General features: G+C 45.2%; 2 protein-coding genes across 6 annotated transcripts in view; one reads left to right on the plus strand and one right to left on the minus strand.

Moving 5' to 3' along the window:
* Positions 1-9,253, minus strand: part of NDE1 (nudE neurodevelopment protein 1) — a 38,742-nt gene extending 29,489 nt beyond the window's left edge. For 2 of the 3 annotated variants that reach the window (XM_006050075.4, XM_044935713.2), the window contains exon 1: positions 5,436-5,592. The gene's annotated coding sequence lies outside the window, so the exon portion shown is untranslated. Of the gene's footprint in view, positions 1-5,435; positions 5,593-9,108 lie in introns of those variants that run through there. The other variant, XM_044935710.2, reaches the window with a different exon arrangement.
* A 1,225-nt stretch (positions 9,254-10,478) lies between these two features.
* MARF1 (meiosis regulator and mRNA stability factor 1) overlaps positions 10,479-16,009 on the plus strand; it is a 39,573-nt gene continuing 34,042 nt past the window's right edge. For 2 of the 3 annotated variants that reach the window (XM_044935708.2, XM_044935709.2), the window contains exon 1: positions 14,963-15,164. In XM_044935708.2, the coding sequence (XP_044791643.2) occupies positions 15,021-15,164 (144 nt within the window). In that variant the 5' untranslated portion in view covers positions 14,963-15,020. Of the gene's footprint in view, positions 10,608-14,962; positions 15,165-16,009 lie in introns of those variants that run through there. The other variant, XM_025275196.3, reaches the window with a different exon arrangement.

Genomic DNA, 16,009 nt, shown 5'->3' on the forward strand with positions numbered 1-16,009 from the left:
TGGAAACAATGACAGACTTTATTTTCTTGGGCTCCAAAATCACTGCAGATGGTGACTGCAGACATGAAATTAAAAGACGCTTCTTGGAAGAAAAGCTATGACAAACCTAGACAGCATATTAAAAAGCAGAAACATTACTTTGCCAACAAAGGTCCATCTAGTCAAAGCTATGGTTTTTCCAATAGTCATGTACATATGTGAGAGTTGGACTATAAAGAAGGCTGAGCACCAAGGAATTGATGCTTTTCAACTGTGGTGTTGGAGAGGAGTCCCTTGGACTGCAAGGAGATCAAACCAGTCAATCCTAAAGGAAATCAGTCCTGAATATTCATTGGAAGGACTGATGCTGAAGCTCCAATACTTTGGCCACCTGATGCAAAGAGCTGACTCATTAGGAAAGACCCTGATGCTGGGAAAGATTGAAGATGGGAGAAGAAGGGGACGACAGAGTATGACATGGTCGGATGGCACTACCGACTCAATGGACATAAGTTTGAAAAAGCTCCAGGAGATGGTGAAGGACAGGGAAGCCTGGCATATCACAGTCCATGGGGTTTGCAAAGAGTGGGACACAACTGAGCAACTGAACAGCAACAACTGGAATATCAGTTTTGAACACAGGGATCCTCACCATCATTTTTTTTTTCCCCCATAAATTCCCAATGCCATGAACAGTGTCTGGCATATAACAGGCATTCAATAAATGCTTGTGGAAGGAAAGAACACAGGGGAACATAGAGATTGACCACTCACTGGAAGGGGATGTAAGATTAAGGAAAAGAAGCAAGAGACCCTCTGAAGGGGGGTTTTTATAAATCCCTAGGATACTTAATGTGTATCTGCATGCTCAGTCACTCACTCATGTCTGACTCTTTGCAACCCCATGGACTATGGCCCCGCCAGGCTCCTCTGTGATTCTCCAGTCAAGAATACTGAGTGGTTTCCCAGTTCCTTCTCCAGGAGATCTTCCCGACCCAGCGATTGATTCTGCCTCTTGCGTCTTCTGTATCAGCAGGCAGATTCTTTACCACTATGCCACCTGGGAAGCCACCATACACACCCGATCTTAGCCAAATGGCCGAGAAAGGGACTTAATAGGATGGGTAAAAACCTTTCTCGCTCAGCACCCGAGTGGCATCTCATTGATGGGAAGAGGCTGAAGGACAGGGTGTCATGTTGGAAACTACCCACTTCCCAGGTTTTCATGATAAGGGAAGGACTTATATTCAGAATAGTTATATTCAGAATATTCAGAACAGTTACTGGAGTTTTAATAATCTTCATCCTGCAGCCTTACCAAAGATGAGTTTCAGAAAAGGGTACTGTTATCATGGCCAGCGAGGCTTAGAATTTAAGCCTCAGTAAAGAAATGAAATTGAGCTGTTTTAGGAGGTGCTTCCACTGTGGCTCTAATTACAACCCCTGCATTTTAAAAACACCCCTTAGGGAAGAAGAAGACGATGCTCAAGGCTAAGAGGAAAGAAATAAGAGCTCAACTTCACTTTCTTATGAAACACCACACTTAAAAATCTGAACCTTTCCTTTTTTCCACTTGAAAATATCTCAGAAAAGTTCTAATGTGCATTCTTGTCTGCCACAGACAGCAGGCAGGATGACTGGCAAAGGTTCCCCTGTCCCAGCATTATTTACTCAAGTTTATCATCACCTTCTGTTTGTGGAGTGCTAGGCATTTAATATGTCATTTCCAAACAACTTGACCCTTTCTGTTTACCTCGAAGATGCTGGAGAGAGAGAGAGAGAGAGCCAGCGTGTGTGTGTGTGTGTGTGTGTGTGCGCGCGCGCGCGCGCGTACGTACTAAGTCACTTCAATTGTGTCTAACTCTTTCTGATCCTATGGACTGTAGCCCACCAGGCTCCTCTGTCCATGGGATTCTCCAGGCAAGAATACCAAAGTGGGTTGCCATGCCCTCCTCCAGGGCCTCTTCCTGACCCAGGGATTGCTAAGGCAGTCACTGGGCTTCTTGGGAAGCTGGAGCAGAAACATTACCTGTCTTGGCCATCTCCATAGATGCAAAGGAGTGAGAGAGGCAAACCAGACCCAAGTGCAAGGGAGACTTTGAATTCAAATTCAAGGTCTCTTTGGGGTTGCCGATAGACTGTATAGAAGTCAGATTCGGTTTTTGGGCCAAGCAGTCTTTTAAAAGGCACTGTGACAGACAGGTGTCAGTGCGTAGTCATAGCATACACAACTTTATACACACTATCTTCAAGCTGGATACTGCATGCATTTATTGCATCTGTGTCAAGGGATTGAGCTTGCTAACTTGCATTCTCAATACACCATACTGCTGCATCCTGTCCCAGCAGCTCTGTGGGCGAACCTGCTGGGCACCTCCAGTGTATATGCTACCACATGCAAGCACAAACTGGGATCTAGTGGTCCCAGAGGTATTTATTTTCTGTTTTGGATAACTGAGATCTATTACTCTTACAAAAGCGTTTCAGCAATTTTTTTTTTTTTTGGCATGTTTTCCATGATCAAACTTATTAGGAAAGTCTGAAAACACACTTGAGATACACACCTTTGATTTCAAAACTCTAGAAAAGACAAAGCAGTCTTTCTCAGCTCTCCTCTGAGTGAAGAAAGCCAGCACAGCTGGTCAGGGGCAATCCACACCTACAAGCCATCAGGGATTAACTTCTCCACCCCAACCACACTCCTTCCCAATCAAAACACAGGGGAGAGGGGGAGAAAGCAGCTGCCAAAGGCCAGCACAGGCTCCCACAGCTTCCACTTTATGACGCAGGCTTTACATTTTGCATAAGTGACATCACTGGGGCAAAATCAGTCAAGAGTCAGCAAGTCTGACTTCTGTCTCGGTGCTTTCAAAGTCTGAAATGATCTACCCACAAAAAAAACCTCAGCAGGCATGCAAGGACAAATGCTCAAGGGTGTACACCATCACTGAGGGTAATGATGAGGGGGAGCTGGAGAAACTTAACTGAAGACTGATCAGAAAACTGTGCAGCTAAGAATTAAGAGTAATGATACGGAAGAAAGTTTATGTTAAGAAAGTGCCATTTTTCTAGTGTGTAGCACATGGAACTCTGCTCAATGCTATGTGGCAGCCTGGATAAGAGGGGGATTTGGGGAGAATGGACACATGTATATGTATGGCTGAGTCCCTTCGCTGTTCACCTGAGACTACCACAATGCTGTTACTTGGCTGTACCCCAATACAAAATAAAAAGTTTAAAGTGTAAAAAAAGAAAGAAAAAAAAGTGCCATTTTTGTTTGCAAATGTAGCTTCCGCTGTGTATGTAAACAGAAAAGGGTCTGGAAAGAGGTACCAGAATGGGAGTAAGGCAGCCGCTAAGATGAGAACTTGTTCCTGACACCTACTATGATAAATGTTTTTTACAATAAGCATATATTGCTTTTGAAATCTTAAAGGAGCTTAAACATGAACAACAACAAAAAACCCAGAAAGCTACTGTCCAAGGAGAATTTTATGCTACTGAACCAAGATGCCAGGGAGGGAGCTTTTCCTACAGTGGTGTATTCTCCTCTATTCCTTTCCAAAGATTTCCCAACACCTACCAAGTACTAGGTGCTGCTGATCGCGGCAGACCCAGAGCACCTACATCAGGACTAGCTGCAAACATTGTACCAACTGCAGACACAAACTTGCTGTCTACCAGCACGATCCTGTTAGGGAATTATCTTGTGAGCAAAGGGAGTGCAATCTCTCTGGCCTCACACGTTCTAAAGCAAAAGAACACACTCCGGAAACAAAAATAACATCCTAACAGAATAAGGCAAGTTAAGAAACTATTATCCAAAATGGGATAGAACACACCAACCAGAGGCCTCTGACACTTTAGGAGCATGGATCATCTGCATCTAATCTGACACAAAAGACACACCAAGAGGAAAAATTTAAGTTTCAAAAGTGGTGAAATACCCATGGTGGAGGCCGGGGGGTGGGGGTCGGGGTCGGGACGGGTCAGAGATTAGATAATAGGTGGCTCTGAGAGTCCCAGGACTACGACCCAGGGATCGAACCCAGGTCTCCTGCATTGCAGACAGACGCATTACTGTCTGAGCCAAGTTCAAAGGACCCTACCCACATCCTATGCTTCCCTGGTGGCTCAGATGGTAAAGAATCTGCCTGCAATGTGGGAGACCCAGTTGGGGTGGATCCTGGGTTGGGAAAATCCCCTGGAGAAGGAAATGGCAACCCACTCCAGTATTCTTGCCTGGAGAATTCCATGGACGGAGGAGCCTGGTAGGCTACAGTTCATCAGGTCGCAAAGATGTGGACACAACCAAAGCGACTTAGCACGCAGCATACACAAGCGACTCGCTCACACACACACACACACACACACACTCACACACACATCCTACAGTGCCATCCTTTCCTAGAATACATCAACAAAAGTCACACAGAAAATCTGAAATTTCTGTACAGCACAGGCTGCATAGGCCTTTTCTTTATAAAGGAATTTAAAGGGACCTACAAGTAGAGAGGGTCACAACCAGGTACAAAACCTGGACCAAGAAATCAGGGAAGGTCAAGCCCTCAGGAGACAGTGAACTTGAGAGGACTGGAGAAGATAATCTTAGGGTCCCCCAAAAAAGCAGTGTCCAGAGGGGTTTCCTATGACCTCAGAGAGGCAGGTAAGCCCAGTCACCGCATTCAAGCTCTAGAAGAAGCGTTTTCATCCTTTATCCAACCCTTCCCCAAAGTGCTGTCAGGGGAAATCTGAACCGTCCTGCCGCAGAGATCTGAGAAAGGCGGATGGAACAAGACCGTTCCAAACACGTTCCCAAAGGGAGGGGAGTGCCAAGGAGAGGGGAGGTTTTTGGAAAGAGGCCTCCGCCGAGGGTGGCAGTGGGGTGGGGACGTGGGCGAGCATGGGGACGGCGGGGGGCTACGAGGACGGAGAGGGAGGTGGGGGCAGCAGGAGGAAAGGCCGAGGGTTGCGGGGCAGAAACTGAGCGAGAAGGGAGATCAGAGGACTCTAGGAAGAATGTCGGGGTGGCGGAGGATGGAAGGGAACAGGGCAGAGCAACCGGGCTCCGGGGACCCGGGACGAGCAGGGCAGAAGGGCCAAGGAAGTCAAGCAGGGAGAGGAGGGCAGCGGGGTCGGAGAGAGGCGAACGCAGAAAGAGAAAGAAAGTTGGCGAAAGGGTGAGGAGCCGGGCGCGCAGGACACAAGGGTGGGAAGGCACAAAGTTAGGAAGGGAGGCTCCGGAGAAGGGCGATTTTTCGAGCCCAGCGCCCGGGAAGCGACGCCCAAGTGAAGGGCGCGCCAAGTTCCCTGCACCGCGGCGGCCGGGGTTCCCGAGAGCGCGGAGGGCGCCGGGCGGGCAGAAGAGTTTCCCCGCGTCTGTGGCGATGATAAGGACGACTGCGATGGCAGCCTCCGAGCAACGCCTACCCCGGGGGCCGCAGCTCCGCACTTACCGGCTCCAGCTCTGCGGACCAGCGGCGGCGGCTGGGGCGGCAGCGGCTGGGGCCGGTGCAGCCCCGGGCCTCCGGCCGCCGCCCCCACCCCCGCGCCGGCGGCCGGCGTCGTCTATTGGCTGCCTCTCCCCGGGACCGCGTCCCCCGCGGCCAATCAGCGCCGAGCAGCGCCTTTTGGAAACTTTTTTCCCCAGGTCCCGGGCGCGGCGCGGCCACGCGGCGGCCCTAGGCGGGCTGGCGGGAGGGGTCTGGGAGGCTCCTGCTGCTGGGCAGGGTTCTGGCCGGGCTTGGAGGCTTCGGGCTGCTCCCTAGACACCGGGGGGGGGGGGGGGGGGGGGGGGGTGGGGAACGGGCTTGGACTTGCGGGCCACTTCAAGAAAATATGACTCCCTGCCCTTGACCCCGATTGCGTTTTCCTGTTCTTGGATTTCCTCCGAAGCAGATAGAAGAACAAAGATCTACGTCTGCTTAGAGTAAGCAATGTCCCAGGTCCTTCCCAGAACTTTACAACCAATATAAAAATTTCGACATCATTATCTTCTGCAAAGGCAGCAAAGCTCCTTTATAGGAATTTGTTTTGGGGCCTGGCCTTGAATCCTAGCTCTGCTCCTTAGTAGCTGTATGATCTTGACTGAACCGAGGAAGTTCAGTCAGTTCAGTCGCTCAGTCATGATGGATTCTTTGCGATCCCATGGACTGCAGCGCGCCAGGCTTCCTGTCCATCACCAACTCCCGGAGTTTACTCAAACTCATGTCCATTTAGTCGGTGATGCCATCCAACCATCTCATCCTCTGTTGTCCCCTTCTCCTCCTGCCTTCAGTCTTTTCCAGCATCAGGGTCTTTTCCAATGAGTCAGTTCTTCACATCAGGTGGCCAAAGTATTGAAGCTTCAGCTTCAGCATCAGTCCTTCCAGTGAATATTCAGGACCGATTTCCTTTAGGATTGACTGATTTGGTTAGGGCAAGTTAACTCTCTGTGATTTACTTTCCTCATCCATAAAATGGGATTTGTGATAGGATTTACCTCTAGGATTATGCAGAGATGAAATGAATTCACTTAGCATTTGTAAAACGTTTAGGACAGTGGCCTCAGCACATAGTTAAGTACAATCTATGCAGGAGTAGAAGGGGCAACAGAGGATGAGATGGTTGGAGAGCACTATCGACTCAAATGGACATGAGGTTGAGCAAACTCTGGGAGATAGTGAAGGACAGGGAAGTCTGGCATTCTGCAGTCCACGGGGTGGCAAAGAGTCGGACACAACTGAGCAACCGAACAACAAAAAATGTAGGTAGTGATCATGATTTTTTTTTTTTTTTTTTTACTGGTCACTGGTAGCTCAGTAAAGAATCTGTCTGCAATGCAGGAGACCCAGGTTCAATTCCTGGGTGGGGAAGATCCCTTGGAGAAGGAAATGGCAACCTGTTCCAGTACTCTTGCCTGGGAAATCCAATGGGCAGAGAAGCCTGATGGGCTACAGTCCATGGGTGGCAAGCGACAGACACCACTTTGTGACTAAACCACCACCGTCTGTGTCAGGCATAATTCTAATTTCTTGATGTGGGTTTCACAGCAGTCCTACTTGTTCACCAAGTAGGTTTATAAATTTTTACTGAGCACTCACTTATAGCATAATAAATGTCAGACAAGACACCTGTCTTCAAAGGTCTTGTAGTATTAAGAAAGGACACTAAATCAGCAAACAGAAAATGTGAAGTAATTTCAGATGCTAATTAGTGCTATGAATAAAGCAAGGTCATGTAATAGAAAGGGGCTGGGAGAGGTCCCTTCAGATAGAATGTCAGAGAAGGCCACTATACCAGGTTACAATGGAGCTGAGACCCAGATGATGAGAACCACAGGAAAGAACTTTTATTGTCTTCATTTTAAAGATGAGAAAGCAAAAGTGTAGGAAGTTTAAATGCATTGCCCAAGGTCTCACAATTAGTAAACAAATCAGGCTGTAAAGCTGGGTATGTTTGACTCCTAATCAGTGTTCTTTGTCATGATACTGGAGGCAGAGAGATCTTAGCTACTTTGAGGCCTCCAACCAGACATGGAATCCCTCCTGTGTCCCCGCCATGGTTAAGAATGGCCTTGAATTCCTCTTTGTTGTTGTTTAATCACTCAGTCACTTCCACGTCCTTAGCGACCCTATGGGCTGTAGCCCACCGGGCTCCTCTGTCCATGGGATTCTCCAGGCAAGAATACTGGAGTAGGTGGCCTTTTCCTTCTCCAAGGGGTCTTCCAGATCCAGGGATGGGGATGTGTCTTGGGGTCTCCTGCATTGCACGCAGATTCTTTTACCTCTGAGGCACCAGAAAAGCCCTAATTCTTCTTTGACTCCTTGCTAGTTCCTGAAAGAAGCTCAGAGACACAAAAGGGATCTACCACCTACATCAACAGGGTTAAGGAAGGTATCAGAATGTCTTTTAGGAAACATCCATCCTGGCCCCAGATGCTAATAAATGATTTGCATCCTCTTGTCACTTTTGCGCTGTCCGTGCCAGAACCTCACCATTCTGTGAGTTTTCTGGGAGAGAATAATCACCACCACCGCTGCCCCACCAGTTAACATAAACTGAAACACACATTGATGAGCTGATCAGTACTGACTAAACGACATTATCATTTAAACTACTGGGTTCTCAATTTTCTTCATTTTTCCATTAAAAATAAAAGGAAGAAGACATTGAAATGATTATCATTAAACTTCTCTCAGGAATATGTTTAGGTAAATGGGTTTGTTATTGGGTAAAACCTTGAAAAAAATGAAAGGGAAATTTTGGTGTACTTAAAAACTTTGTTCTCTTTGTTCAATTTGTTTTCCTTGGAGCGTTCAGATATTAATGAGCAGAAAGCTGGGTTTCTCTTGCTTAAATCCTTCCACCATAATTTATCATTTCAAAACACTTACCATAACACGGAAGTAGCTGGAGAATAAACGCCTTTTGTGGCAGCTAGATTAATTTAGGAGCTGGATTGAATGTAACAGCCATTTGAGTTGCACAAAAACAAATCTTAGTCTTGGTTTCATAAAGATTATAATATGGACAGGGCAGGTAACTGAGAGGTACTCTTAAGAATTTGCCCAGCAAAGAAATAGATTCACAGAGGCTATGCTCTAGAAAACATATCTTAAGAAAAATGTTAAAAAAAAACACACCCTTTCACAAGCATCAAATTACATGTTGATGCATAATTGTGTTTCCAAGGGCGAGTGTAGTTTAGGCTAATTTTCTATAGGAAATAATAAAGAAGCATATCTTTAAAAACTATTTGTAATTCAACCTTTTCATTAGCCTTCCATTTAGTATGATTGGTTTGTTTTTATTTACTGTATTTTATTTACCTGTTACACCAGGCACAACTCTGGCAATGTCAGACATGTGTCTACTCTTTATTTTACAGCTAAACCTTTTTTTTTTTTTAGCAATTAAAAATTTCACAATTATTTTGCTTCCTTTTATATTTTTAGTTAATACTATCTGTATTCGGAGACACTAGAAAGAATGAAAAGGAGGGAAAAAAATACCTCTTTGAGAAGTGAATTTTTGGTACTCGGAAAAAAACGCTAGAAACAGGGTTGTTTTTCATCTGTCCTAATTCCCACTTGGAGAATGTGCCCCACACACAGACACAATGAAGAATTACTCAGCGGTAATAAATACCTGAGCAGGCAGCTGATGTGTGAACTTGTCATCGGCCTTCTGGAAGATGGACTACCGGTACAAAGGGTTCTTCAGCTACGTGTTTGATCTTGCCCTCCACAATGCCTGTCTACAAAAAAAAGCCTACAAGGATGTATTAGCTTCCCCTGAAATCTCCCCCACTTAATGTGGATTGCCTAATGAGGTTGCCTCGCGTTACATACTAAAGAGAGAAAAAAGTTCTCTTTTGGCCATTTTTACCTCCTGATCCCTTTGCAAGGTTAACCTGTTTCTTAGCAAACTTCAGAAATAAACTTTTACACTGCATTCGACTACTGCATCCTAAACTATGTCTAAATCTAAATATGTGCTTTGTTTTTCTAATTTGCAACAGGAAATAGTGAACAGCTGACAGTTTCAGAAATGTGTTTTGCCTACGTAAAAAAAAAAATTTATAATTTCAAATAAAAGTGAAGAATGTGCAGGCAAAAAAACCCAAAACAGCGCCCCCCCCCAAAAAAAAACCCAAACATGGCAAATCTAGCCACTAAAACATAAGCTGTTCCTGGCTTCACAAGGACTTTGCAATTATAAATCTCCTTTTGCTCGCCCAACCGGTCCCTGGAAAAGTATTCATTTGTAACAAGCTTTGGACCAGGACTTTAAAAAAAATCATTTTTTTTTTTTCATAAGTCACGAGGACCTCTTAATTGTTGGTGACACAATCCAGCCTAGTCTTCGTACAGGCTTTATTTTTGCCAGCCGGATCACAATTTCCCGAGGAGCCCTGCCGGTCCGAAGGACCTCGCGGGAAGCCCAGTTGGCAGTTATTTTTATTTTTTTCCGCTCGCCACTAGGTTGCACTAGATGAAGGATGCTGTAACAAACAGGCGTCATTTAGTTTAGTTTTTCTTTTTTTTAATAGGACCATCACGTGACAAGAGCGAGTAAGAGAAAAAAATGCCAAACGATCGGGTTTTTCTTCGAAATCCCTCTTAAATCGCCTTCCCTCAAAAGACCGAAAGGGCTGAATGGTATCAAATCCCGGTTGGCAGGTTTTTTCCTGGGGTTCCGCCTCACTAGCACCCTAATTCCCCTCTTTGAGGTTCCGTTCCACGCCACAACCATAAGCCAGGATCAAGGCCTCCATAAACTGGGGGTTTTCGCCAAAAAAGCCGAGGTAGCCCCCCGGGAAGGTCCCTATTTAGAGGTTTATCGGGAGGGGACTGAGCCTGACGAGGCTGCAGGGCCGCGAGGCCCCGCCCCCCCCGGGGTTCCCAGCACGCCCCGCGCGGGGAGGACGCGGCGGCGGGGGAGGGACGGAGGAAGGGGCGGAGCCATGAGGAGAGAAGGGCGTCGGTTTTGCGACAGGGGAGGCGCGGTGCGGAAGCGGAAGTGGAGGGTGCGCTTGGCGGCGGCGGCGGGAGCTGCGGAGTCGGGAATCAAAACAAAGGGCCTGGGGGGGGCGGGGGGAAGGCGGCGGGGCCGGAATGTGAGCGGAGGTGGGGCCGGCGGCTGAGGTGAGTTTGCTGGCAAGGCTGGGAACTTGTTCCCGACGCGCTTCATTTTCTGGACACCAGGCTGGAACGCAGGAGTGTGTCCCCTCCTTCTGCCTATTGCCAGCGGGGGTGGGGGAGGTTGGCTAGACTGTTGAGAAGCCTTGGGACCCACCCTTCAGGCCCCCAACAGAGGTTCGAGTTGCCTCCCTTTCTGCTCAGTTCACGACTGTCATTGCAGCGTTGCTGCTGCCCTTTGGGGGTGTTTGGCTCCCTGACTACATACAGTTTGTCTCATTTCTCCCTTGAGGGCCCTTCCAGGTGTGGAGAGCAGCCTTTCTAGAGGAGTGTGTACTGTTGGAAATTTAAGAGAGGAAGAGAAGGGCTAGTGTTTTTGCAACCACGTCTAACATTTTGCACCCTTCTCGGTCTATCAACACTCCCTAGAGTGCAGCCTTTGGCTTGACCTAGAGCACTGAGTTGTCTTAGGGTTGAGTCACTGCACAGATTGTATTGTGGCACTGTGACACACTTTTTAGTTTCCGTGGCACCTTTCTGATACTACCTAGAGCTTTCCAGTTACATCGTTTGCACTTTCCAACATCTCTGAGTATAAATATTCTGTTTTTCATACAGAGAAGTTGAAACCTAAATTGTCGTCCTAGACGCTTATTAAACTCTTCATTCAAGAATTACTGATGTGTGCCAGACCGTGACCTAGGTGCAGGAGATACAATAATGAATAAAAAAAAAAAACCACCCATGATCCATAAGTAAATACTATCCTGGAGTTTATATTTAAGTGAGGGAGACATAATAAAAGCAAGCAAATAAGATAATTTTAGAAAGAAGAGCTGTGAAAAGCAACAGAAAAACTCAGGGATGGGATGGGTAATACCGGGTGTTGAGGACTAGACTAGGTGTGGAAAGAAGGCCATTGCTAAGTTTTCTACTTCGTTGGTGTGGTTTAATCCTATGAAGGTGCTGCTATTATCAGGCCTATTTTACACCTGGGATCTGAGGTTCAGAGAACTTGTTGTACGTTGTCCAGATCTGCACAGATGGGAAGCAACAGAATTGGGGATTAATATGAGGACAGCCTGATGTCACAGTCTGCTCTTAAGCACTATCTGAATTCCTTGAAGACTGAGAGATAATGGCAGGAGTGAGATGCTCACTCAAATGACGAAACAGAAGTTGCTCTGACCACCAAGTTGCTATGACCAAATTACTTATCATTCCCAGGAGCATTTAGGAAAATTTCTGGGTGCATATTTGTACTAATATATTTTACTTTCTTTTGCTTGCATTGGATGATACCAAAGGTACCTTGGTTGTGTGGGAAGAAGTGGATAAGCCTGGTTCTGTCCGTTTTCTATTAATAATTGTGTGATTTTGGGCAAATTCCAAAACTTCATTAAGCTTCTGTTTGTTGTTCAGACAGTAAGTTGTGCCTGACTCTTTTGTGACCCCATGGACTATAGCCAGGCTTCTCTCTCCATGGTATTTCTCAGGCAAGAACACAGCAGTGGGTTGCCGTTTCCTTCTTCAGGGCATCTTCTGACCCAGGTATCGAACCAGTGTCTCCTACATTGGCATGCAGATTCTTTACTGCTGAGCCACCAGGAAAGCAAGCCTCTTTTTCCTCCTCATTAAAAACGTGGCCGATTTCTCCCTTGGCTTTCACACACATTTACTGTGGGAAAAAAGATGACATAAATGGATTGCATTTTCTGGTTGTTTGCATCATTGTATCCCTTGTGCTAAGCACAAGCCTACTACATAGCAGCTACTAAGTAAATGTTTGCTGAATGAGGAAATAAATGATCTTAAAGAAAAATGCGTTAGTTAGCTTCACGTTAGTTAGAATTCGCCTTGAAGAAACTTGAGAGAGCATGTCGAAGTTGTGTGTATCATGAATATCCCAAATTCTTAGGCTCTAGAGAGGAGATTGTTAGGGGGTATGAGGTGTCTGTATTTGATAGAAAGGACAAGTACCTTAGTTTATTACCATTGCTGCAGTAACTTCATCTCTGTCTCCAGATTAGCTCTGGGTTTTGTAGATGAATATCTGCTTTATTCATTCCCTCATTCAATAAATATTTACTTAGTATATACTATGTAGAAGCCTGTGCTTGGCACAGGCCATATGGTAATGAAGACAAATAGATGGTGGGGTCCTTTATCTGGACCCCACCATCTATTTGTGAGGTGGACGGGGAGAAATTATGGCAGATTTGACAGAGGAAGAAAATAAAACTGAAGAAGTTTTGTAGTTTCCACATAAGGGCCAAATTGTAAATATTTTTGGCTCTGTGGGCTGTGTAGTCTCTATAGCAGAGAATCAACTCCACAGTTGTAGCGCAAACACAGCCATAGAACTTAAATAAACGTGGCCGTGTCTCAAAACTATTCATAGACGCCGAAATCTGAATTTCATATAACTTTGTCACAAAATATAATTATTCTCTTGATTTTTTCCCCAAGGATTAAAAAAATGTGAACTACATTCTTAGTTCGCATTCCATTTAAATACAAGCAGTGGGCTGGTTTGGGCTATCATTTTAGGCCATAGTTTGCCTCCCCCCGTTTTATGTGATTGGTTTTCCTATAGCTTAGACATAGCGCTTATATGGACATAGGGCTTATAGTGACTACAGAAGTGACTTCTCTCCCCTCACCCTACTATGTAGACGTTTAAATCTCTTGATAAGAAAATCTTACCAGAGAAAGAGCTAAAGGAAATTCTTTTCTATATGCCCAGAAATTTCTGAAAGATAAATTAATGACCTCAAAATGGCCACTGTCGGTAAGAGGAGGTGGTGGTTGGGGTTTGGTGGCGAGGGCTTGGAAATGAGGTTCAGTCGTCCTTATCACTGGCAGGCTGCCTCCACGCCCAATGGCTGCTATTGATTGCATCTGCTTTTATTGTACTGTTTCAAGACTTGTAGAGTGTTGCTCTGGAGTAGATACAGCACATCTGGGACTTGAGATGTGTCTGTTAGATTTTTGGTGGCATAGCAGATTCTGCTTTCATAATAAGCAAACTGAGAGGTTGGTTCGATTTGTTCTGTAGCCGAATCACATTCAGAGTCCACAGAGGTCAGTTAATTTGGACCTTCCATATTCAATATCAAAGACACAGTGAGATAAGTTGCTCTGAAATCAGTTTCACAATCTTACATAATTGAGAATGAGGACATGTAGTAGTTCTTTTACTCAAATTACATGTTCTCTCCTGTTAACTTTTTTACTGTCCCAAGTAGTGTCTTTAGGGAGGGATAGTCAAGAAGAATTAAGAAATACTATATGGAAAAAGTCTACTCAGTGCTAGAGGACCTTGGCTCCAGCTCAGTGAAGAGGAGGGAGTATGCAGGTGTCCAAGATGTGGTGACCTCTCTCAAGCATGGCCGGAAAGAGGGCTCATCCAGAGTTCACTTTTGTTTGAAGAGTTATGAAACATAAGGAATGGAAGATGATAAATTTTTTTTTAAGTCAAATTGATATAGTTAGAATTCAAGTATAAATAGTCAACCAAGTTTACCAGTTTTAGTAAGCTTAATATGCTTTGATGCCAGGTTTCCTGGTGGCTAAGATGGTAAAGCATCTGCCTGCCAATGTAGGAGACCCGGATTTGATCCCTGTGTCGGGATGATCCCCTAGAGAAGGATATGGCAACCCACTCTGGTATTCTTGCCTGGAAAAATGCCATGGACTGAGGAGTCTGGCAGGTTACAGTTCATGGGGTTGCAAAGAGCCAGCTGGACTGAGGGACGGACACTTTTCACTTTTACAGTATCCTTTGATAGCCGTTCTACTTTTGTTCCTTAAGATTTGACTGGTTGGGAGCCATTGCACCATAATTTTTTTTTAAACTTGGAAGACAATTATGTTAATTTTTACTTTCCCACATCGCTAATCATGAATATGAGTGGCTAAATCTTGTATCTCCATCAGGAAAGTGTAGCACTGCTGAGTGACTATTACATCCTATGGAAGACTCGGTCTTTGGTCCCAGTGTTAAAAGCACCCAGATTTGGTTGCATCAGCCCCGTTTGAAATGACCTGTGCACCATAAATGTGCTTCCCTTGTGGCTCAGAAGTAAAGAATCCACCTGCAGTGCAGGAGACACAGGTTCAATTCCTGGGTCAGAAAGATCCCTTGGAGAAGGAAAAGGCAACCCACTCCAGTATTCGTACCTAGGAAATCCCAGGAACAGAGAAGCCTGGTGGGCTACAGTCTGTGGGTTCGCAAAAGTCGGACACAGCTTACTGACTAAACAAAAACAATGCGCTGTAAATATAGTTGTAGTCTTATATTTCAGTAATAAAATCTGTACTTACACAAGTGAATAACGTTGAAACCTCATTCTTAACAGGGTGGAAGAATGAAAGAAAAGAAAGATGAAAGAATGTTGAACCGCTCCGCATGGCTGTATGATGGAAGGAAGCGGAACTGAGAACCCCTGCAGTAGAACAGTTGGATGGCTTCAACAAGATAACGATGCTAAGCCATGGCTTTGGAGATTTTCTAACTGCTTTTCTCGTCCTGAGCAAACGTTGCCACTTAGTCCCCAAACGGTAACTACGTGCAGACTAAGGATGTAGCAAATTCCTTGTGCAAACAGATGAGCGGTCCGTTTGGTCTGGGGCAGTCTCTTGCCCTGGCGTTGTGCTGAGTTTTCCCTTGTGTCCTGCTTGTATTACTTCATGTAGCACATTATTGTAATTCCTGACTCAATGAGGGTACAGTTTTTTAAATCCTGTAGTAATGAGTAACATTAGATGCTTTAAAGGTGTGATGTTGAAATTTGGGAGAGATTTGTTTCTCATTAAAGTCACAGATTCCAAAGACAAAAATCCACAGTTTAGGATAAAATGGGAGGAAAGTATGAAATCGATTTTATTTTACTGTAGCCTTCTGAATTTTGTGTCTTAAAATCACAGCAAGATTGTATGACCTCTTTGATCTTTTTCTGTTAAGGATTTCTCTTGAATATTTAAATATATCTGGGACTTCCTTTTTTGCCTTTTCATAATGATGTTGACTTTATCTGACTTCATTTGCTGTATCATGTTATCATCTTTTTTTTTCCTCTTGTACTTGGGAATTAAATGAGACTTTACTATGATTTTATATGAGTATTGATAACAGACTTGAAAAAAAAATCAATTCCCTGTCATCTCCACATTTTCATTACATAGCTGCCTTTGTTGCACGGCATCAGTAACTGGAGTTATTTCAGAAGCATTTTAGTTCAGGGACAGTCTGCACTGAGAGCTGGCAGCTTCAGGCAGGGTCCAGGGTGGCAGATCTGGGGCCTAAAGGAGTCACTTGACACAGACGCGCACTGCCACCTTTCCAGATGCAGAGTCTCGATTTTGTCAGTGGCACCCAGAATTGAACACATTCAGGAAGACCGACT

Source organism: Bubalus bubalis, chromosome 24, assembly GCF_019923935.1.
Source record: "Bubalus bubalis isolate 160015118507 breed Murrah chromosome 24, NDDB_SH_1, whole genome shotgun sequence".
Lineage (NCBI taxonomy): Eukaryota > Metazoa > Chordata > Mammalia > Artiodactyla > Bovidae > Bubalus > Bubalus bubalis.